This window comes from Pseudophryne corroboree, chromosome 9 (assembly GCF_028390025.1).
Source record: "Pseudophryne corroboree isolate aPseCor3 chromosome 9, aPseCor3.hap2, whole genome shotgun sequence".
Taxonomy (NCBI): Eukaryota; Metazoa; Chordata; class Amphibia; order Anura; family Myobatrachidae; genus Pseudophryne; species Pseudophryne corroboree.
The window spans coordinates 206,767,359-206,792,554 of record NC_086452.1 but is presented as its reverse complement, the minus strand read 5'-3'; the positions used below and the strand labels follow the sequence as shown (position 1 = coordinate 206,792,554).

Sequence of the window (25,196 nt, the reverse complement as noted above, 5' to 3'; positions counted from 1 at the left end):
AGTTACAGAAACAAACTTACCCTGCATACAGCTGTCACATAGATCTCTTTGAAAAAAAGCATACAATTTTTGCCTTTCTCTTTAACTTTCCGGTCTTCATTTTTTTGTTCTATTCTCAAAAATTCCATTACCATTTTTATTCTCTTTCATCACATCCAGGAGTGTGAAAACTGAGACAGGCCTAATTTTCCATGCATGTGCCTGCTATTTTATAAAGAAAAATGAATGCTCATATGCATTTATGAGCATTTTCTCTTAGGAATCCAATTCAAGCAAATGGAGATATGTTTTAGGAGCATCACAGGAACATATAGGAAATGGAAAAGTGCTTCAAATATGCCTCTTTCAACTCAACTTTATGCAAATGAGGCATATGTTGTGTAGCTTGTATTAGAAACGCATGACGTATGATATATGTAATGTATTTACCTACAGTAACTGCTTAAAAAGATGTTTCAGTTCAGAAACTTTGTATATGTTCTTTATAGGGTCAAGATGGTGTCTCTGGCGATAAAGGTGAAGATGGTGAACCAGGCCAGACTGTAAGTATTAGAGTTACTTATTAACTTACTCTATGGGAGATCAGATCATTGTATTGTATTGTATTGTATTGTTCTTGCCTTGATTTTGTAAAATTCCATTTATTTATTTTCTCTTTCTAAAGCTGCATCCTTTTTTGCAGTTTTGAACTTTATAAATATATATGTCTTCATTTGAAAACAAATTATTATTAATGTCAGCCATGATAGAGTAGTGGATAAACTAGGAGTCCCATGCCATATAATATAAAATGCTGTCAGTTTTACAGTGCCTTGCTAAAGTATTCACTTCCCTTTGCATTTTTCATGTTTTGTTGCCTCACAACCTGGAATTAAAATGGATTGTTCGAAGGTTTGCATCATTTCATTAACAGAACATGCCTACAACTTTGAAGATGTTTTTTTTTTTATTGTGAAGCAAACAACAAATAGGACAAAATAACAGAAAACTTTAGCATGCATAACTATTCACCCCCCTAAAGTCAGTACTTTGTAGAGCCACCTTTTGTGGCAATTACAGCTGCAAGTCGCTTTGGATATGTCTCTATGAGCTTGCCACATATTGCCACAGGGATTTTTGCCCATTCCTTAACGCAAAACTACTCCAGCTCATTCATGGTGGATGGTTTCCACTGGTGAACAGCAATCTTCATTCTGACAACAGATTCCCAGTTGGATTGAGATCTGGGCTTTGACTAGGCCATTCCACACATTTAAATGTTTCCCCTTAAACCACTCGAGTGTTGCTTTAGCAGTATGCTTCGGGTCATTGTCCTGCTGGAAGGTGAACCTCCATCCCAGTCTCAAATCACAGGCAGACTGAAACAGGTTTTGCTCAAGAATATCCCTGTATTTAGCTCCATCCATCTTTCCCTCGACTCGAAACAGTTTACCAGTCCCTGCTGCTGAAAAACATCCCCACAGCATGATACTGCTACCACCATGTTTTACTTTGGGGATGGTGTTCTTGGGGTGCTGGGATGTGTTGGGTTTGTAAGAGACATAGTGTTTTCCTTGCTGGCCGAAAAGTAAAATTTTAGTCTCATCTGACTAGAGCACCTTCCTCCATACATTTGGGGAGTCGTCCACATGCCTTTTGGCAAACTCAAATGTGCCTTCTTATTTTTAACACTAAGTAATGGCTTTTTTCTGGCCACTCTTCCATAAAACCCAGCTCTATGGAGTGTACAGCTTATTGTGGTCACATGCGCAGATACACCAGTCTCTGTTGTGGAACACTGCAGCTCCTTCAGGGTTACCTTTGGTCTCTGTGCTGCCTCTCTGATTAATGCCCTTCTTGCCCAGTCTATGAGTTTTGGTGGCCGGCCCTCTATTTGCAGGTTTGTTGTGGTACCATGTTCTTTCCATTTGAAGATGATGGATTTGATGGTGTTCCTGGGGATCATCAAAGAGTTAGATATTTTTTGATAACCCAACCCTGACTGGTTATTCTCAACAACTTTGTCCCTGACTTGTTTGGAGAGCTCCTTGGTCTTCATGGTGTGATGCCTCTTGCTTAGTGGTGTTGCAGCTTCTGGGGTCATTCAGAAAAGGTGTGTTTATACTGACAGATCATGTGACACTTAGATTGCACACAGGTGGACTTCATTTCACTAATTGTGTGACTTCTGAAGGTAATTAGTTGCACCATAACTTTTGAAGGGACTTCATAGCAAAGTGGGTGAATACATATGCACATGCCAATTTTCACATTTCTATTTATAAAAATTATTTTTATATGCATTTTTCTCATTTCACTTCACCAACTTAGACTATTTTGTGCAGATCCATCACATAAAATTCAGATAAAAAAAAAGAATTAAATTACAGGTTGTAATGAAACAAAATAGGTAAAAAGCCAAGGGGGTGAATACTTTAGCAAGGCACTGTAAGGCTGCAAAAGTGTTGGTTCCAGGCCCTGCAGTCTCTGATGAACCACAAAGCCAAAGTGTCTGTATTTAACCACTTAACTGGCATGGTCAGATCACATGTGACTGCGCCACCCCACTATTTGAATGGTTTTGAAGGGAAAAAGTGGTTAAAGGTGATCCCTTTCAGTTAGAAATTCCAGGTTAAAGCAGTGGCCTCTTCTGTTAGCACCAATAGGTCCATTTAAACATCATCCTGTACTCAATCTGTTTAGACTCTGCTAGCAATATGGGATGTATTACAGTTTTATGCAAGACTCTTCATTAATTTATTTAACTCCTTCGCTGCAGAGGTCTTTCTCCTCTTGGTCATTTTTTTACATTTTCGCTTATCACATTACAACATCAGTTTCAATATTTTTGTAGGCATTATTCGCACAAATTACACCTGATTTTTTTTTTTTTTTTTTTTACAAGACTTTGTATTATTGGAAAATATTAATTGTCCTTTAACTTATTCTAACATGTAAACTTTTTTTTTTTACCAAAATGGCCCAAAAAAAGTTTTTATTGAAATGTCAAGAAAGGGAACCAAAACCAAATGTGATTTTTCTTTCTGCTTTATAAACACCACAAGGGTTGGGTATCTGCACACTCACTGTATATTTTTCTGATAGTGTGAATGTATGTGAATCATCACCATACAGTCACTATATGTAACCCCTTTTCCCCTATCTTAGACAATGCTCAGTATAATGTGGGGGTGCTGTCAATTACAGTATATACGCAATAGGATTGGGAGGAGAAGTAAGAAGAAACTATAGTTAACGCACTAGGAAAGATTAATTAGTCATAAAATATTTTATGACTAATTAATCTTTCCTAGTGCGTCAACTATACAGTTTCTTCTTACTTCTCCCAATCCTATTGCTTATAAACACCACAAAGATATACTTTTTGGTTCTTGTTTTGATAATAATCCACCTTTCTAGAATAGCAAAAGGTAGGATTCTGCACAGGGTTTGTAAAAAATATCAGTAATCAATGTGAAAATGCATTTTGTTTTTTTCAAATTTTCACTGTCTCAATTCAAACATGACATATGTGTAGAAAGATGAGGAATCACTTTTTTTTTTAATTTGATACAACATGGGGAGAAATGGGCTTTATCACCAGACAATACCTACTAGTAGATCACATAATTTAAAAGTGGGTACCTTTCCCACCCATATATGGAAAATGTATGTTTTCTATAGTATGCGGTAACATTGCCTGCTAGTCACAAGTGATCACCAGGTATTAAGTACTAACAACATTTGAAATAGGGAATAGGGAAATGCCCTCTTTCTAAAAGAAGATTCCCCTCTTTCAAATGAGTGTACCTTCATCTTTCTATGTTATATGGCAGGGAAGATAGAGGAACTTAAAATCCCTACCCCACCATTTTCTGTTTTTTTGGGGGGGGTTTTAAACACTGCTGCCAGCATGTACGCTAGTGCCGACTGCTGCAGGGAGTCCCCACCAGTCTCCAGGACTGGTGAGGACAAGGTCATTTATTATTTGGTGGTTCACAACCCGCCAGTGTGGAAGATGAGTGGGGCTCATCTTCCATAGTCTAGCTGTATATGCAGAGAGAGGATGAGCACCATTCGCCCTCCACGGCAAAAGGAGTTAATAAACGTAGAAAAACTAAAACTCCTGGGGGTAGAAGGTGGATGACTAATGTCCTTGTCGTCTTAAGGTTACACCTAACTGTCACTATGAGGCAGTATAATACAGGAGTGGGGCCCATGTGAAAACTTTCCCTGGGCCCCCTTCTTCCCTGACAAAATGGTGACAACACATGAGCGGAAGATAGACTCTGGCAAAGTGTCAAAGTCGTTATCTCCTGTGTAAAATCCAGTGCTGTCAAAGTCTGGTTCATTATTTGCATAAATATGATAATGGCGCCACAATCCCCCCAAAATTACCAGAATATTAGCACCAACAGATTGAGTGTTAGTAACTCTAATTGGTGTAGGGTACCTGGAGTGGGCCCTCCTACACTCAGAGACCTCTACACCCAGTATAGATACACCATTGATGTTACCTGTGTCCTTGAAAATGGACACTGGGGAGAATCAGAAATGTTGCTTTATATAGCACTTCTAAAATAGTTTTAAACACAGTTCTAAAAGATTGTTTATTCTGATTTGATGACTAAAGTATACTATAATGTATAACTACTGTATTAATGTTTTTTTTTTCTTTATTGCAGGGACCTCCCGGTCCATCTGGAGAAGCTGGACCACCAGGTCCTCCTGGCAAGAGAGTGAGTTTAAATTTCTCAATATACGTGTTTTAAGGGATTATAACACAATGGGGTTTAATGACACAAAGTGCCTGACTCCGCCCCCTCAGTGGTCAGCTGTGTTTTGGTGCAGAATAAAAATAGAGAATAATAATAATAATAATAATATTACATAACTGCATATAGTTTGGAGCAATATTCTTGTTGAATAGAATGGGCATTGCTCCATTGGAGCCTCTCAATTTTTTATCTTAATTTATTTTATCAAGCCTAATGGAGGCCCCCACTAATAAATACAATTATAGTAGCCCACTTTTTGCAAATAGAAGAGACCCCAGGCAGAGGCGCCACCAGCTGTGGTGACAGCCAGTGTGCACTCTGCACTGCACTGTCCCCCAACGCGGCCAGCTGAAGGGGTGTGGCCTAACAAAAGGGGGTGTGGTCTTACAGGGTCTCCATTTCTTCACTCCAGGGGTGTATCCAGCATCCCCAGAGATGCTGGTTGCCCCCAGAGACTGAGCTGAGTGCAGTGCCGGTACAGTTCAGTACAGCGTGCACTGCAGAGAGAAATAATCAAGGAGTCAGACGGGCTGTGCTGGGGAGGGGGGCGTTTTCCCTCCCCTGAATCCGGCCCTGGGTGACACCCCATGTGATGCCACTGACCTCAGGCTATATAAAGCCAAGTGTAGCTCTACTGAAGTGCTATGGGTGAATGAATCCACTAAAAACCTGAGCCATGTTGTGTGCAAGATTTTGGCTTTAGGATACAAGGATTCCTTAGTTGGAACCCATCTGTTTTCTGTGTAAGGTGAATGTTATATTGACAAGAGGGTTATCAAAAAGAGAACATCATTGGCCATGTCATCTGAGAAAGTACAATACGTTTGTGTGTCCGCAAAATTAATCCAATGCTGACTACAAGAAAGATGCTGGCATAGCTGTCGGCAGCAGTATATTAGTGAGGCTCATAGGGCAGTATCCAATTAGCCGCAGTAAATAATTGACTTATTAGCCCCAATGTCTGCACTTCTCGGGGATTTGAATCCCTGAAAACTAACCATTTTTTCTGTGGCTTTTCGCAGAGCATAAGTGTTTTCGTGCAATATAGGATAATTTGTCACATAAAAAATGGGCTATAATTGGATTGTCCGATAATGGCCATCAGGCATTTATCACGAAAAAGCCCTTTTTTTATGCAGAAACTTACAGTACCACTGGTAACGGGATACCTGCTATAGTGTGAATCACTCCCAGTATGAGTTTCATTAGTATACAGTACTATTGCTGACTGCTGTGCTGGCAACTTGCCAGTGCAAGTAGGCGAGGTCAGGGGGGTGGGACGGATGGCCACTTGGATCGGACCCCCCCTAACTTTTTCTGCTGTAAAGTCACCCGGCGTGATGAGAGTTTAGCTACCCTGCCAGTGCCAGACCACTGTGCCATGGTGATTTGCTGCATAATGGATGACAATTTTAAAAAATACATCAATAATAATATATAATTATATGTAATAAATATAAATTATAATACATAATAAACACAATAAATAGCATATTTCAAAATCCATTTTACTCTTTTATATCATGGGGAAATGTGGGCGGTGTAATGGTTGGCATTACTGCCTCACAGCACTGAGGTCATGGGTTTAATTCCCACCATAGCCCTAACTGTGTGGGCCATATATTATAAAGGAATAAAATGGATTTTGCATTGGGGATGGGGCGAAGCAAGTTTTTGCCCCCAGGGCCCATCATTCATGCACCTTTTCTAAGGCGGATTACTGCTGGTGCACAACAACTGATGCAAAATGCAAACTACTAATGCTTCTGATTGACTGAATGCATCTGAATACCATGCAATTATTGTAATAGTATAATGATGTGACTGCTGTGATCTATGAACATTAATACAATAATATTTACAATAATTCCGCAGCAATAAAGCATATTTCCATTTGATCTCATTTTCTTTTACATGGTAAATGCGACTTTATTATTATTAATAACACTGTCCAGTCACAAACAATATTCTTTATCAGTTGTGTACTGCAATTTAAGCATTTACTACTACCACTGTAAAGCTCATTGCCTGGTGTAAACCAGACACATTTACTACTGGTCAATCCATAAGTAAAGTGGATTCAGATGCTACCATTTCTGAGCTGGATGCAAACTGTCCTTTTTCTGCTTGCTATTTAAATGCAAATCCTGCCCAACTCTGCATGAACGCAGTGTTGTGTATCTACACCTTGATGTGCTTTGCAATTGCTTCAATACAGTTACAGTATAGTGGTTTTTTTTTATCAGATATAGTTTTTTTCTGTATGCATATATTTATAGTATATGTATGTTTATGTACCGGATTTCCAGAGTATAGCATGCAGGAATATTGCTACTATTAGTATTTTATTGTCATTATTAATATATATACTGTATATAACATTTTCTTTTAGGGTCCTCCTGGAGCTCAAGGTGCAGAAGGAAGGCAGGGAGAGAAAGGTGCCAAGGTGAGAGCATAGACTCATCTAGACAGTCATATCCTTCATTTGTGTAGTCCATTGTATCTCATGGCGATTCTGCAAATTCAATTATGCAATTTTGTTTGTTTTTATAGGGTGAATCTGGATCAGAAGGACCTCCTGGAAAGACAGGGCCTGTAGGTGCTCAAGGTCTAGCAGGAAAGCCAGGACCTGAAGGTTTGAGAGGAATTCCAGGGCCTGTGGTGAGTAATGTGATTTGAATCAAAAGGTTTTATATGACTGTATATCATTGGGGTGCTGACAACGGCTCTTGGTCGAGTAAACGCTGGATATTCACACATACAAGTTAATTTGACAATGCCCATAGCACCTTTTGTTTGGGATTTACTTTGGCTGTTATTTACAACATATATACATGATAGATATATATATATATATATATATATATATATATACATACACATTTGTTTTTTTTTTAATTGGCCCTTTAATTCTGTATCTTTCTTTCAGGGTGAACAGGGTCTTCCAGGTGCTTCCGGACAGGATGGACCTCCAGGACCTATGGTGAGTTAAAAGAATTACATCTGAACAAGTTTTCCGAGCCAATTTTATAGACCTGCAGTATGTGTATTTTTTATTTATGAATCAACGTAATTTATTCTCATTTTATTTGGCAGTCCGTTTTCCTTGCAAATATACCACAAAACAAACAGAGAACATTCTCTAGATACACAGAGATTGTAGCATACACTTCCAGTGTGAAATGACATCTTGAGTGAGATTATTCAGTATGTTGATTACAAACTTTGTGGAGCTGGAAGTGTTAGGGCCGCTATGAGGATTAGAAGTGTGGGAGGTCTGGCAAATTTCAGTAGCCACCTTCTGAGATCCCAGCATCCGCGCTACAGGCACTCCTTGTCAGGGCCAGATTAACAATGCCGCAGATGGGACTACAGATCTAAGGTGCCACATAAAAATGTCCATACCGTCTGCCATATATTAAAAATGCATTTCTATTTCCCTCACATAATAATGCAGGTTCCCCTGCTTCTCTTTTGAGGGGGGGGGGGGGGTATACCTGGATTCACATAACCGCAGCAATATTCAGAAAAGGCCCCCTCAGCTACAGATGTGTCCTCTTACATATTTGCTCAATGCGCAACAAGTCGTGTTACACATAATGCATGGGTGCCATTTAACTTGGTAGCACCGAGCATCTTTTTTTGCGTTTATACCGTGAAAATGCATCTTAGACGCAAAGTAATGCAATAGAACGCTCATGATATGCAGCATGCCTTTATTCTGTGTGTGACTGCTACTGTATTTGCATACAAAATGCTATGCTACAGTGTTTTCATGGAAAATACTGTAAGTGCAGCAAGGATGTAAGAGGACACATCTGTACTGTAATTTAAAAAGTCTAGCAAGCAGCCTGGGAGGCTACAGCCAGCGATGTCCTGTAGATAGAGTTTTGATTAGGCAGATATACTGTTTAAATACAGCTGTGTCCACTTACATTTAGACACCCTGCATGTTAAACATCCCTTCTAGTATGCCATGCTATGTTGTGACTCTGTAGCACTGAGCTTCTTTACATGCAACTTCTTCCATTAAAATGCAGCATGCCTATATTCCATGTGTGACCGTGGCTGTATCTGCATACAAAATGGTACTGTTCATTACATGGTTTTCCTAGAAAACACTGTAATGTACCATTTCGTATGCAGATACAGTCGCAGACACAGAGAATATAGGCATGCCACATATAATTTTTATTAGCAGAGTCTGCTTGTGCGTCTTATTCACACAGTGGTACGAATAAGACAATTGTCTGAAAAAAAAAAAGATGCCTGATGCTAATGGATTTGCACAAGACCTGTCAGCTCACTCATGTCAGGCATCTCCCACTATGTGGCGTATTGAGGCAAGATGTATGAGGACACCTCTGTAGTTATGACAGTGTTTATTTTGCAAGTAATAGTAATAACCTATAACCAGTTGCCATGCATTTATGTCAGATGCATATTGAGTTTGTTCAGTGGTTTATGTAAAGATGTCCTCATAATATATATTTCTCATGCAGGGTCCACCTGGACTTCCAGGCCTGAAAGGTGATCCTGGTACTAAGGGTGAGAAGGTAAGGCACTTGTGAAGGAATGTCCATTGCAGATTTATGTATAGGTATAAAATACAGTCTATTGTTGCCATTGACACAACTGGATAAAGTTACATACTGTAGGACATTATAAAATTTCTTAAATAACTTAAATATCTAATGCTTATTTAAGTAATTAATTATAGTCAAAGCTCAAAGCCACAGGTATACAGTTACACACTAGATTAGTGCTAAAATTAAAATGCTATTGTTGAAGTTGGACTTATAAGCAAACAGTACAGTTTTATTCATTAAGTATATCCAACCTCCAAAAGATATGTTGGCTATACTAGTTTAGTAAATAAGTAAGTAGTTAGAAGTTTAATTGGTTGGTTTGTGTATTATAGCATTGTAGAAGAGTTTGTATTTTAGGATTGGTGATGGGGCTTATGGTAATGTTATGAAAAGTTGTATGGTGATATTTTGGAGGATTTATAGTGTGTCACAGAGAGAGAGTCATAGGGTATAGTTGTGGAGATGTAGTTGGTGAAATTGTGTAGGCCTAATTAAGACCTGATTGCTAGCCAGCAATTTTTGCACTGCTGCGATCAGATAGTCGCCGCCCACAGGGGAGTGTATTTTAGCTGTGCAAGTGTGCGAACGCATGTGTAGCAGAGCTGTACAAACAGATTTTGTGCAGTCTCTGCGCAGCCCAGGACTTACTCAGCCGCTGCGATCACATCAGCCTGTCCAGGACCGGAATTGACGTCAGGAACCCTCCCTGCAAACTCATGGACACTCCCTGAAAACTGTCAGTTGACACTCACAAACACCTTCTTCCCGTCAATCTTTGTGCGATTGCCCGTGCAAACGTATATCCATCGCACAAACTCATCGCTGAACGGCGATCCGCTTTGTACCCGTGTGACGCGCCTGCGCATTGCGGTTCATATGCATGCTCAGTTTGTGCCTGATCTCCCGCTGTATGAAAACGCACAGCAGCGATCAGGTCTGAATTACCCCCATAGATATAGTTGCAGGAGCTATGCGAGTAAATATGCATAAGGTGGGATTTGGTGAGTCGTAACATATGGAGATGCACGCAAAATCAGGCTGCTGTAATGGGCTGATAAATGTGCAGTGTGCTAATACTGGAGATGTAAGATGGGACTGAGGATGTGTTGAAGGGTCCAAATACTGGCATGATGACATTGGTTAGAATAGCTGTATGGTGGGATTGTAAAATAGTTGTACATTGTGATTACGCATGGTAATTGATTGCTATGGGCAACACCTCCGCTTTTAGCAAATATACCCCTCACAGTTCAGGATTTAAGGATATCCATGCTTATGCTCAGGTGGCATAATCAAAGTGACTGATGTACAAATGAATGTACCGGTGCTTAAGGATGGATAGCCTTGAAATCTGGAATGTTAGGATGTCTTAAGGACCGAGCTCTGCTCCCCGGAGCAAGCACAATGAAATCCTATGTCCATGTAGGGTATGGTCCACAGATACAGTACGCAGCGTATATTGAGCCTTTATGCACAGTTTCTACGGCAATTTTAGTAAGACTTATATAAGGCAATCTCTGCTGTTTGCTGCATGCTGCTGGGAATTTGCAGTAAACATTTTCTGTCTTCACTTTATTCTAGGGACATCCTGGATTAATTGGTCTAATTGGTCCCCCTGGCGAGCAAGGTGAAAAGGGAGACAGAGGACTTCCAGGTCTACAAGGATCACCTGGACCAAAGGGTGATGGGGTAAGTATGAACAAACTGCTTTCTTCATGGATGAATACTTTTTTTTCAGTGTCATTCATTCAATATGATTTTTATGATCTTCCCATTCCATGGATCTTTATCTGTTTTTTATATAAGCAAAGTCATTAATCCCATGACACATTTTATCCTACAGCTAATATTCTATTTATTTCCATTAGGGTATTACAGGTCCTGCTGGTCCTAATGGTCCTCCTGGTTCTCCTGGTTTACCCGTAAGTATAGAATATCCATTTGTACCTCTATACTAGTATCCTTGATTGCCCAATATACACCTACATTAGGAACCTCAACTTATCAGCTTATTGAAAAAAAGAGAGAGCTACATCTGTTACCTACAGTATACAGAGCCTTCAGTTCAGGAGTAATAATATATCTTTAAAGGTCACCACTAGTGCAGGATATAACTTACCATATACTTAGCCTTACAGCGGCGCACTCAGGATGGAGTTTCTGATTGCCCAGACAGCTCTATCTCCATCTTGTCACTAGTCATAACTCATAAGCTGCTGCGCATGTGTGTCAGCTCCTCGGACAGAGTGATCTCCTCAATAGAGCTCTGTGTACACAGTGAATACAAGCTAACTGAAGTGAAGCTGATGTGCATGCCCAGCCACAGCAGCTCCTCCCAAGGTGTGTGATATCACACATGGTAACTCCTTGTTAGTGTCATGGCAGTGTGTATGTGGGGGGTACACAGCGATTGGTGACATTACTATAGAAGATGCTGATACATCACACCCTATTCTAGATCTTTACTTTGGTACAGTATGTAATAACTCTGTTTATAAGTCACATCTCTGCATAGAAATTTAGGTCTAAAACAGTGTAAAAGTAGAAGAAAGTGATGGTAAATTGACTCCATGGGGTATATTTACTAAGATGGGAGTTCTATTTAAGATGGGATGTTGCCCATAGCAACCAATCAGATTCTACTTCTCATTTATCTAGCACCTTCTGGAAAATAATACCTGGAATCTGATTGGTTGCTATGGGCAACATCCCATCTTAAATAGAACTCCCATCTTAGTAAATTTACCCCCATGTTTGAAAAATGTGAAGATTTTTTATCTTCAGTTAACTTTTTTTTGCAGTTGCTTGTTTTTAATTATTAAACTATTTTTACAAACAATGGAGTACATACAAACATACTTTTATTTAAAGACAATTTACAATTTTTGATTTATCCATTTTAAGGGAATACCCATACCACTCAGTTGTCCCAATGTTGATGTGTTAGTCACAGTGGTGGGTCAAATACTGTTTTTAAAGTCCCTCAGTTCACAGATAGGGCACACAATAAAATTGCAGAAACGCAGTTGTTTTTGTTATGCCAAATCAGAAATTTGCAGAACCCCTCCCCTTAAAAAATCCTGCATTTCCTCCTGCCTTAAAATGAGAATTGCAGATACCTTTACAATGACAAATGGCACTTAAATAATCATGTTCTGTGCTTTATTTGTAGGGTACTCAAGGTCCTAAAGGTTCAAAGGGATCAAGTGTGAGTATTTTACAAAGTAACTTTTAAAACTCTATTTTGTATTATAGCCTTCATCCTCCTAAAACTTTAATCTTGACTATAATTTTCAATGTACTGAACCTTGTTATTTGAGATTTAATCCCACTGTAAATTATGTATACTCTAGTCCACCTTACTGGATGGACATTTATCTGACATTCAAGGTTTTCATGAACTGTGGACTTTGTTCATTTCCACTGCACTTTTGTTCCTGTACTTCATTCAGCACTTTCTGTACATCATGTGTTTGTGATCATTTTGCTTCATTGTACTTCTTTATACTGCTTACAGGGTCCCTCAGGTCAGAAGGGAGATGGCGGTAATCCTGGGCCTCCTGGTCCACCAGTAAGTACAAACCTACATAAATGCTATCACACCAGAATATATATTTTTGATCTACAATATGAAATAATAGCTATTTAATAAAATACTAAGAGATCTGGAGTAAATATATGATTTGAACTTTCTCCTCTATGGTCATTATAAAATGTTTAATTCATTTGACCATAAGTCATACTGTATCCTTATTGTTACTAATATTAACCATTATTAGTATTGACACAATTTCATCTTAAACCATATGTTATTTGTCTGGTGATATCGTCTCATGAATTTATAACTAGTAATCAAAATTAAACCAAAACATTAATACTTTAAGGGTCCACCTGGAGAAGTCATCCAACCACTGCCTATCCATTCGCCAAAGAAGACCCGAAGATCATCAGATTCTATGATGGCAGATCTTGGAGAAAACATCTTGGATTATGATGGAATGGAGGAGATCTTTGGCTCCCTCAACTCTTTGAAACAGGACATAGAACGTATGAAGTATCCAGAGGGATCCCAGAACAATCCTGCTAGAACATGCAAAGATCTCCAACTCTCCCATCCTGAGTTCCCTGATGGTATGTAGTCAAAAGAGGGTATATCATTTTCTTGGACATGCCTTTTGCTAGCTTAAACTATGTATTTGTTAATTAGCACAATGTACACCATTGTGCCTGGTGCACTATGACAGAAATGTAATAAGAAATGTCCCTATGGTAAATCATCTTAGAGACCCTTCTCATCTCTGCTGCAGCTTCATACTTCTTGTTTCACGCCCCAACCTGCTGTTCTCTTGCACCTTCTCCTCCCCACTGCAGTTTTCTGCTCCTCAATGCACCTTCTTCTTCAGACTCTCTCTCTCCCCAGTCCTTCCTCCTGCAGTTCTCTCTCACCAAGGTTGTCTCTCTCTCCGACCCCTCTGAAGTTCTTTATTCTTGACTAGAGATGGTTAATCCTCTCTAAAGCATCACAATATATACATATATATATATATATATATATATATATAGAAAGAGAGAGAGAGAAAGAGAGAGAGAGAGAAGAATTGAGGGTAAAAACATTTCATACAAGATAACATTTGTATTAAACTTGCTGTAGTAAACTTGTCATGTGTGGTAAAAACTTGCCAAATAATTTTTACAGCACAATGGCAAAATTTTCGGAATAGCAATTGGTTGTCTTTGGGGATTACATACACATTGAAAAGAATTTCACACACTGACCCGTGGGTTTGATTTTGGTTTCTCTGATTGCCAAAGAACACTAGCAAGCACACATTTTACTTACATTAATTGTACAACTCCATATGATCAGCATTTCCCAACATACTGTGTACATACAGATCCTATATTTGAGCCACTGTATCATGTTCCTTCATTCTCCCAGTGATGTGCAATAACATGAACAATTCATCACAAGAAATCTGCAGTGTGAGGGGCAATTGTTCTAATTGTGCTATAATCTGCCTGCAATATGCAGTACTACAATTTATAGATAGCATGTCAGTAGAGGAACCTATTATTTTATATTCCAGTTTTATTCTAGTTATAATTGCATTGCCTTCATGATCATTTTTACAATGAAACTTCTTTATACATTTTGCATACAACAAACCTGTACACTTTGTAGAATTGGATAAAATAATCATAGGAGGCTCACAAGCTTTTGCTTTTCGGTGCCTGATCCTGGTCTCCACCAACCGTACTCCATCATTAACTCTATGGATACCATGGACCCTGAAGAAGAAAATGAATATTTGTCTAATGATGAACTGTGCTTAAAGCTTGCAATCTTACTTTGCAAAAACATTGTAAAGGTTTGAATGAATTAATTTAATCTGTAATTCAGTTTACTTACTTCAAAGCATAGAAGTTCTGACAACTTCTTCATGTTTTATGATTTCTAACAGGTTATTTTCTTTTCCTCCCCAGGGGAATATTGGATCGATCCAAACCAAGGCTGCTCTGGAGACTCATTCAAAGTGTTCTGCAACTTCACTGCCGGAGGGGAAACCTGTATCTATGCAGACAAGAAATCAGAGGGAGTGAGTGAGACTGTCCTAAGGCTAACTTTATGGCCTGTATTAGTGTTCACCATAATGTCCAGCTCTGGGTTAATTTACTTCTGTCTTACTGAAAATGACAAGAAGATGCATGAGTTTAAATACAAAGCAGAGATTATGCTAATTAAAGACTTTGCTTCTTATATTTAATATTACATTCCCATAAATAAACATAGATTAAAAACCAGCTCATTGACAGACAACTTTAGCTTTTATGAAGCTAATTGCTGGAATTGAAATAAGCACTAACATACCCACGTATCCTCCACAGTCCACCTCCTTTATAATATGCATCATTCATCTATTCACATAAATGTGTTTCAAAATGTAATGTTATGTAGCTTCTAGTGAATGATAGAGATAATCTAACCATTTTTCACCATACTTATTAAAATCTGATCATTGAGCTATTGTTTAAGAACAATTAACCCAAACATTTTACAGTAGTTGGTTAGTTGGGTCAAATTTACCAAAAAGATCTAGGAGTAGAAGCTTCTAAAAATGAAGTGTTGTTGTTGCCTAGAGCAACCAATCAGATTGTGTCTATTATTTTTGAAGATGCAAGAGAAACAATCGCTAGAATCTAATTGGTTGCTCTGGGCAACAGCATCACTTTTCATTTGTAGAAGCTTTAGTAAAAATATCCCTATATGGTTTTCAGTGGCTTAAGGTCCATTCAGTGTTGGTATCCTACCTGATAATAGATTGAAACTAAGCATTTTCATTAGTCAGGAAATACAATGTTATAAAGTATATTCTCACTTTCTATAATAGTTGCAGCGTAGCCAATTCCTGTTGTTTACTATGATCTCTATGGCAGGTACGAATTTCATCATGGCCAAAAGAAAACCCTGGCTCCTGGTTCAGTGAGTTCAAAAGAGGAAAGCTGGTAGGTTACTTTTTATTCTTAATACTACTATTAATCTACCATAATCTTCAGAACCAAACAGCAAGATCTTTACTTTATTTTACAGTGAGTTTAATAGTTATCTAATTATTTATTGTTCTTCAACTTTTTTTTTAAATTGTGTGCATTCTTATAAGTAATAAATCTCATAATTATCAATATTTTGATTACATGACTTCCTGATACATCAATATAAACGTTTTCAGTCACAACGTGAATGTGTTAATGTCAGTAATTCTGAACTGTAACATTTTTATCGCTACAATGTGTAATGTCTGTAAACAGTATATTCTGCTAATATCTGACATTGCATAAATGAGTAGCCAAATAAAAACTACAAAGAGTACTAGCAATTTGAATCACTGTTTCCAGTCTCTTTTTCCATTCTGTTACCTGCACGCTGTATGAGCAAAGACGTAGTTATATGCATGGACAAGACTGTGAATTGAAGAAGGGAATTATTAGGCCATTATTAGGTGTCAGACACTTATAATATAAATAATATGCTGTTTTCCTCAAGCATAGACTTCTGAGTAAGCCATTTACATGGTAGTCTTTTAAATTACTGATTAGTGCTGTGGTCATACCTTGATTCTTCAAAGCATTAACTGAAAAGTCTTCAACATGAATACCCAGAAGCCATTGCTGTGGAAAGTCAGTGGATACATTTCATATTTGTTTCTAGGTACATGTAGTTGTTTAAAACTGTCACTAACTTTCAATTTTGTTTCATCAAGGAATTCACTAGCTCTGAGTTGTTTAAATTATATTTGAATGGTGTCATGAGTGAATACAAATTACAGAGCATTGGTGACACACCTGTCATTTCTCCACTGCAGCTTTCCTATGTGGATATTGAGGGTAACTTCATTAACCAAGTTCAAATGACCTTCCTGAGACTCCTCAGTGCCTCTGCGCGACAGAACTTTACATACAGTTGCCACCAGTCAGTAGCCTGGCATGACGCAGTCAGCAACAACTATGACAAGGCTCTGAGGTTCCTGGGATCAAACGATGAGGAAATATCTTACGACAACAGTCCCTTTATTACAGCGCTGCATGATGGATGTGCGGTGAGTGTACAGGTTATTTCGTCCAGTTTAAGCAAACACATGCACACTTACTTAAAGCTCACTGACTGAAACAAGGTGTTGACATGCAAAGTGATATAAAGGAATAAAAAGAACCACAAATTGAGTGTGCAGCAGACTGTGGGCCGGATGCAGATGTGGATAAAGTTGTGTCCTGCTCCGCAAAGTACTTTGTGCATGTGCATTCGTGTCCTGTGACACAGGTCCTGCATCAGACTGTCAGTTATTGAAAGTCTGATGCCGTTTGTGGCAGGGAAGGTGTGGTGATGGCCTCTGTTTCTTCAAATGGGGGCATGTCACCACTGTTTAGGGGAGAGAAGAGACCAGAGATATTCGTGGTTGCACAGAGATTTCCTGGCCTCAGCGGCAGGTGGCTTGCACGGCACTAAGGGTGCTGCAAGTCGCCCAATGGTGGGTCCAGTGATTTGATGCTGCGTCCTAAGGCCGCAGGTTGGGCCACTACTCCAGCAGGAGGCGTCTGCTTGTTTTTAGGCACCTCCTGCTGCATTTCCATACAGTGCCATAACTGCTGCTTTCAGGGAAGCAGCAGTGAAAACCCCTCCAACCGCACCTGAATCAGGCCCTGTGAGCTGTCATAATGCAAGTGAAAGGAGATAACTCTACAACAAAGTTCCTCATGCTGTCACTGCCTCTTAGTGCCTTAAAGTGGTGTATCTATAAAAAGTACAGGGTGTACGGTACACAAAGGACCAAGTCATAGGGTACCCATGCCACTCACCCTGCACCTATTTACTGTTTACGTTTCCACTGCTACTGCATAAATCACACAGAAAATTGTGCTACTGCCAATTTTCTAGAGATATGCACACATGGGCCCTCATTCCGAGTCGTTCGCTCGGTATTTTTCATCGCATCGCAATGAAAATCCGCTTAGTACGCATGCGCAATATTCGCACTGCGACTGCGCCAAGTAATTTAACAATGAAGATAGTATTTTTACTCACGGCTTTTTCATCGCTCCGGCGATCGTAATGTGATTGACAGGAAATGGGTGTTACTGGGCGGAAACACGGCGTTTTATGGGCGTGTGGCTGAAAACGCTACCGTTTCCGGAAAAAACGCAGGAGTGGCCGGAGAAACGGGGGAGTGGTTGGGCGAACGCTGGGTGTGTTTGTGACGTCAAACCAGGAACGACAAGCACTGAACTGATCGCACAGGCAGAGTAAGTGTGGAGCTACTCTAAAACTGCTAAGTAGTTTGTGATCGCAATATTGCGAATACATCGGTCGCAATTTTAAGATGCTAAGATACACTCCCAGTAGGCGTAGGCTTAGCGTGTGTAACTCTGCTAAATTCGCCTTGCGACCGATCAACTCGGAATGAGGGCCATGGAGTAGACTTCTCAGCGCATATACTTGTGAAACAGGGGTGCAATGGAAAATATTTGTGGGTCCTCTCCTCTGATAAAATGCATATGGGGACTTGATAGGCTGCATTCACATGCACACAAAATTTATGATTTAACTATGTGTAGGATATAACTACACTTTAAAATGCAAACTAAAGCCAAAGTACACAAAATTTTGGAAGCATGGCCCCCATATCAGTATCGCCCACCTGCCTTACATGCAGGGCCGACGGAGGATGACACTGATGAGTGCACATTGGCCCTCATTCCGAGTTGATTGCTCGCTAGCTACTAGCTTGCTAGCCGTGCAAACGCATAGTCGCCGCCGAACCAGGGGAGTGTATTTTCACTTTGCAAGTGTGCGATCGCATGTGCAGCTGAGTGGGACGAAAAAGTTTTTTGCAGTTTCAGAGTAGGTCTGAACTTACTCAGCCCTTGCGGTCACTTCAGCCTGTCTGGTCCCGGAATTGACGTCAGACATCCACCCTGCAAAAGCCTGGACACGCCTGCGTTATCCCTACCACTCCCAGAAAACGGTCAGTTGACACCCATAAACGCCCTCTTTCTGTCAATCTCCTTGCGATCACCCGTGCGAATGGATTCATCGCTAGAAGCATTGCCTAGCAATGATGCTGTTTGTACCCATACAACGCGCGTGCGCATTGCGGTGCATACGCAGTAGTAACCTGATCGCTGCGCTGCGAAAATCAGCAGCGTGCGATCAACTCGGAATGACCCCCATTGTCAGCAACATATGTAGCAGTTCGGGCAGCATATTGTCTACTGTGTACACAGCTTAAGAACGTACTGTTACAAGCAACACAACCTTGAAGTGAGAGAGACATGCTTATTCGCTACAAATTAATTCCAACCATATTTTTCTTCTGATGGGCTGCACAATTGCCAAGCCTAATGACATCTGGTCATCTATGTAGAGAATGTAAAAATGAATAAACTCCTAAAAAATTAGGAAGGACATACAGTAATATGTTGATTGTTGTACATATGCATGTACAAATTCGCATAAGAAGGAGACATATCTGACACCATTGCGGTCCCCCTTGGCTCTAGAAGATAAATTCTCAAAAAAAAAAAAAAATTATGTACAGTAATTCAATATCAATGAGAGGTAACAAAAATTCTACATTTAGACCCTTATAATGTGGACTGTTCCTAATCAGGCTCCTGACTGATTCAAAAACATCAACATGATCTATATTTGTGTATAAGCTTGTTATATCAAGTGTCACAAGCAACTAGAGTCAGGTAATGGACCTAATGATTCAATTTTATTCAAAAAGTCAGTGGTGTCTCATAAATAAAAATTGGTACTCTGTTCTACAGGTTGTAGCCAGAAGTCAATATACTGGGACATGGTTTGACACAAAGACCCACACAATGAAATTATAGGCTTACCTGGTGGCTTAAACAATGTTTTGTGAACCTTCGGCAACACATATATAATCAATGTCCTGGGGTGCGTTTGTGTGAGGAATTGGCCAGTCAGTTCATCGATCCAGTTGTTCTTAAGAACTAAATCGATCACTGCATCATCAGACAGCTGCTGAGAGATCTCTTGCACATAATCAGATTTATTCAAAAGTACAATCCTCCCCACTTATCAGAGGGACAGATAATTATTCCTGTATTGTTTTTCAAATTGCTAGGTGCAGTATTCTCTTCCTTACTTAAATTATAATAAGACATTTTCTGACTGCTGATGAATGACAGAGTGTCTCATTTTACAATCTGAATAAACGTTTTAATAGACGCAGGTGGCTCAAACGTACTCTTGGGTTTGAAACCCTCAGTCATTACAGATGTTTTCTGTTGTCTAACAAAAAAGTCTTTTAAGTTTGAGGGAACAATGAAAATGATACAGTTCTACCTCAAAATTAAATGGTTGTTGCTTAAATGTTTTCACAAAAGAGAGGCCCTTAGCACATAACAACTCTTCCAAGTGTTTCAGTATATTTTGGTCACCAAGCAGCTTTTGTAGGGCACGGTGTACAGATGTGTACACTCACATCTGGTCTCCCTGCCCATGCCATGGTGTGACTCAGCACGAGTGTCTTTATGTGTGACTTATTCACAAAACAATGCAAATATGATGCAAAAACAACTTATTTTGATTAGCATGATATGCGTTGTAGCCATTTTCCCAGTGATTTCCTTACTGTGCATATGTGAAACGCTGGGAAAATGGGCACCGTGCGATTTTCCTGGTGATTTCTTCAATGCTGCTGCTGCCGACGCAGTACTCTGGAGGGTAAGTTTTGAAAAAAATGAATGCAGGGATTTTCACTGGACCCCGGAGTACCGTGAGCACCACACACACACACACTCTGCACCCATTATAAATACGCCAGTGTCTGCCTGTGACTAAGAAGCAGTGTGCAGGAGAGATCATCACTCTCATGGTCCTGACAACATGCACCACTTATTCACACACTAAATGTTGCCCTCAGCCGCACCCCATATAACCTGATCCCATGTAGCCTTCATGGTGACATAGTGGAAGTCACCAAGAGTGGGAGAGCACAGCTCTCTGTAATTGACAAGTTGATGCATTGTTGCCACTTCTCTCTCTGTAATCCCCCTAAGAGCTGGATGCAGGGGGAGCAGGGCCCAGAGGTGTTGCGGGCCCCATAGCAACCACCAATCTGCACCCACGGTAGCTTTTCCCCTACCGATAGATAGGACCATTGTACTGTTTATTCACTAATTTGCTGCAGGTTTCCAGTTAGGAGGGAACAGCTTCTCTAAATAAACAGGCAGACGGTGACTTGTCCCCCTTGCTTAGCAAGAATTCAGAGTGTGAAATGGTTGATTTATACAATTTATAATCAGGACCGCCAACAGGTGGACGTGGCCTGGGTACTGGAGGTGTGGCCACACCTCCGAAAAAATACCTATGAAAAAAATTCTATGCACAGCACCCGGGTCAACTGCTGAGCACTGCAAAGGGGGACATTTGTCCCCCTAAGCAGGTGACCCAGGCCCAGCAAGCACAGGATGGGGTAATTGGCAGTGATACTTGCCTTGAGCTGGGGAGGCTGGATGTTCCTGGCAGGGGCCCGTGTGAGTAGCAATATGGGCAGGGAGAGAGGGGAGACTGCAGCTGCTCAGCTGCAGCAGTCTCGCTCCAACCCAGCACACTAAGCTGGTCTATGGAGCGGCTGCCGTTGAGTAACAGCAGTCTTTATTTCTCTGATTGCCTCTTCCTGGATCTGCCCCCTGGCCAAGAGAGGCCAATATTATTGGCACCGTGCATACTCATTTTCAAATTTTTTAGGGGCATGAGTTTTGTCCACATCCCCCCAGTACCCAGGACAGTCACTGCTCTCGATGGCCCTGGATACTGCTTCCTCCCTCTCTGCACCCATGCCTCTACTTATACAGTTAAAGTTTTGTGGGATGTATATTATCATATGACACAATTGTTTAAAATATACTGTATAGGATTTGACAGTAATACTCTTTTTTTTTTCTCCTTTCAGTTGAGGAAAGGATATGCACGAACAGTCCTTGAAATCAACACCCTGAAGATAGATCAACTGCCTATAGCAGATGTTATGATAAGTGACTTTGGGGACCAGAATCAAAAGTTTGGATTTGAGGTCGGGCCGGCCTGCTTCTTAGGTTGAGGCTGGACATGCAGATTAATAAATAAAAGTGTAAAAAAAAATTCCTAAAAAAAGCATCAGGCTTTGGAAACCACCAGAGACGTGTTCGCCACATGCAAGTTTTGAATATGGATTGTGCAGAGGGGAAGAAAACCTAAATAAATAAAGAAAACATAAAAAGTTCACGCCATATGAGTTACTTAGAAATTGGCAGCCATCCTCATCCGTGGCAGAATCACATGACTTAAACAGAAAGCATTTGCAAAAAATATGAAGGACTTAGATGCAATATTGTAGGGATCGCAATGTCATCTTCTCAGTGAAACTTTTGGTGCTGGAGAATACCCAAAACAGGCTTCGTCCATCATAGGTGCTATTGATTTCTTGTAAATGGGTCTACCAAATGCTATATACATGTAACTACTTTGCGTACTTATTATAAGGCTTGCATGTCCTTTTCCAAAACTTGCATGTGACTCTGGGTTGAGCTGTAAAACTAAGAGCAAAGAAAGACACACGGAAAGGTTCCCCGATGTCTAAAACGGATACAGTGCCTGTATTGTGCAAAATAACGTGTAATTCCAGTGGACTCCAACCCTTCTTTATGCCTCAAAATAAAATCCCTTTGTATATATTGATGTGGACGACTTCTCTTATTTGCTGTTGCTGAAACTATATATATATATATATATATATATATATATATATATAGTCTCTCTCTCTCTCTCTCTCTCTCTCTCTCTATATATATATATATATATATATATATATATATATAAATAAAGCCTCAGGTTGCCGAGCTGGAAGACAAGACTGATCATATCATCTAAATTTGCCTATCTTTGTGCCGCATTTCTCTTTTGCAAAATTAAACCATTTTGGTGCAATATTTGATGGTGCTAATACCTCATTCCAGGATGTTGTGACATGCATGTATATACCTAAAATAAATTTTTTATTATTATTTGTGGTCGGGGGAAATATGTATTAAAATAAATATTTCTGTATAAGATATTTGTCAATGTTTTGTGAAGTCATCATATATGTATCATCGAGGTTTGTGCATCTTCCATCACTTAATATTAAAACTGGACTCAAAACAATAATTTAATGTATTTGTTGAGTGTTCGAAATTACCTATAATAGCAGACAGCATATATGTTCATGTGTGATGACTGCAATTATACCATAGCTATTCAAAACAAACACAGTAATATATTGGACAGCGCTAAGTTATTCAGTCCGTGAATAGCTATTATATATTTATGTACACAAAAATGTCAAGGTCATGTGATTCTACCTGGTTGCATAGCAACATAGGAGGGGCTGCTAATTACTCATGTTAATTTGGAATCCAAATTTGTTTTAATTAGTCTTCCAAACTTGTGTTTTTTTCCTCTCCCTATTCTGGTTTTAGCTGGAAAATAAAGATAAAGATTTTCACTTTAAAAATAAAATTCTTTTGTAATTATTTTTCATAATATATGTAAGACTTGAAAATTGTGTGTTACTCTTTCATAAATAAACTGTTAAATTAATTGGTCTCAGATCCCACTAGATCATTTTCCCATGACATTTTATTAACAGGATATAGAATAAACTTTTTTTTCTTTTACTGTTGAAAGTCGCTTTTTTTTTTTTCAAACAAAATGTCACTGTCACCTCAGAGAAGATATGAAAATGTTATCAATAAATTCAAGTCTTGTTTACGTTAAATGTTCCTTTCATTTCTTTAAAAAAAAAACAACACATTTCTGGGTCAAGAATCATAGCATCTTTTGTTCATCTGGTTTATTAATTTATTTTTAGAAACATCTCTTTATTGGGTATTTCAGAGACAAACAAGACATTACCCAGTCTGCAGTACAATAAGTCAGTACAACAGTTTAGAAAATCTGAATTTTATATAACTCATCCCAAGTAGAGTAAATGCAGGAAAATGGGATAATTAATTTGGGACAGGTATAGGGGTGCTGTATGAACGGGACAGGTGTTTTTAAGATTGCAGGTACGTGTTAGAGGTGTTTTCTTGAAGATTTTCATTTTAAAATGACATATATATATATATATACTTACAGTAATTTTTGTGCACCCCTAATTTAAGTAGAGCATTTATTTTGCAGAAAACACTTGCTTTGTATCATTTTTCACTGTTTTAGAATAATATATATACTATAACACCCATTTGACACAATGTAAGAACCCCAAATAATTTTATTATGGCCACTAACAGACTTCTATACTGTTATCCTATATTAGTTTGTCTATATTGGGGACACAGGTAGATTTTCCAATTTTCACTTATACAGTACTTAACACATGAAAAACCAGTGAGATTTATATTATGAAACACTCAACACATATTTGGATCGCACGATAAGTTACTCTAACACCCGACAACAGGGGATAAGTAAAATTATTGCACGATACTTCCATTAACACTTGAAAATGTAACACTTTATCGCATCTTATTGAATTTACCCCTTGAAGTGTTATATAAAAAGAATTTAGACATATATGTATCAAAGCTTGGCAAAAGGTAAAGTACCAACCAATCAGCTCCTGTCGAACTCAGATGTTTTTTTAAAGGGGCAATCATGTAGAAGGCATGGTTTAGCCTTGTACATGATTGCCCCTTGAAAAATATCATCTGCTAAGGCAGATGCCCAATGGCGTATAGGGCATGTAAAATCAAAGGAACAATCATTTACAGTGATAAAAAAAGTAAAGTTAGTGGATGAGAAACGTAAAATTGGCAATATGCCCTTCACTACACTAAGTGGCAAGGAAAGGCTAAGGCATTGGCTTGTGTTTATGACTGCTGGTTCTGTGTCTCATAATGATGATGTAAGTGCCAGTCAATGTGCTGCATTGAGATTGAATATGTCACTGTAGAAGTACACCAGGATGGGGGTATATTGATGTAGCTGGCGCTAATGAGAATGTTGACGATGAGGATTTTTATGATGGGGATGGGATTTGTTTAAATAAGGCTCCAGTGGAGACAGTTGTTGGCCATGGTATGAAAAAGCCCATTGTCATGTCTGGGCAATAGATTAAAAAAATCCAGCTCTTCTGTGTGGAATTATTTCTCCCCACACCTGGACAATTACTGTTTAGCCATCAGTAGCCTTTGAAAAGTCATTGTAAGTAGAGGTAGGGACCGTAACCACCTAGGAACCTCCTCCCTGTTACGCCTCTTGCAGCGCATACATCACAAGTTGTTGACATATCCAGAAACT

The 25,196-nt window shown here is 39.3% G+C and overlaps 1 protein-coding gene and 1 long non-coding RNA gene across 6 annotated transcripts in view; one reads left to right on the top strand and one right to left on the bottom strand.

Annotated features, from left to right (window-relative positions):
- The window catches only part of COL11A1 (collagen type XI alpha 1 chain), a 257,732-nt gene extending 234,062 nt beyond the window's left edge, over positions 1 to 23,670 (top strand). For all 5 annotated transcript variants that reach the window (XM_063940097.1, XM_063940094.1, XM_063940098.1 and 2 more), the window contains 15 exons: positions 489 to 542; positions 4,665 to 4,718; positions 7,150 to 7,203; positions 7,311 to 7,418; positions 7,687 to 7,740; positions 9,260 to 9,313; positions 10,928 to 11,035; positions 11,215 to 11,268; positions 12,519 to 12,554; positions 12,864 to 12,917; positions 13,231 to 13,477; positions 14,831 to 14,943; positions 15,782 to 15,850; positions 16,708 to 16,941; positions 21,829 to 23,670. In XM_063940097.1, the coding sequence (XP_063796167.1) occupies positions 489 to 542; positions 4,665 to 4,718; positions 7,150 to 7,203; positions 7,311 to 7,418; positions 7,687 to 7,740; positions 9,260 to 9,313; positions 10,928 to 11,035; positions 11,215 to 11,268; positions 12,519 to 12,554; positions 12,864 to 12,917; positions 13,231 to 13,477; positions 14,831 to 14,943; positions 15,782 to 15,850; positions 16,708 to 16,941; positions 21,829 to 21,975 (1,440 nt within the window). In that variant the 3' untranslated portion in view covers positions 21,976 to 23,670. The remainder of the gene's footprint in view (positions 1 to 488; positions 543 to 4,664; positions 4,719 to 7,149; positions 7,204 to 7,310; positions 7,419 to 7,686; positions 7,741 to 9,259; positions 9,314 to 10,927; positions 11,036 to 11,214; positions 11,269 to 12,518; positions 12,555 to 12,863; positions 12,918 to 13,230; positions 13,478 to 14,830; positions 14,944 to 15,781; positions 15,851 to 16,707; positions 16,942 to 21,828) is intronic.
- LOC134957878 (uncharacterized) lies at positions 13,472 to 14,836 on the bottom strand. The gene is made up of 3 exons (XR_010186778.1): positions 14,757 to 14,836; positions 14,514 to 14,635; positions 13,472 to 13,858 (listed from the first exon to the last, which is right to left on the bottom strand). It is a non-coding gene; the product is annotated as an uncharacterized LOC134957878 (long non-coding RNA).
- Positions 23,671 to 25,196: the final 1,526 nt, after the last annotated feature.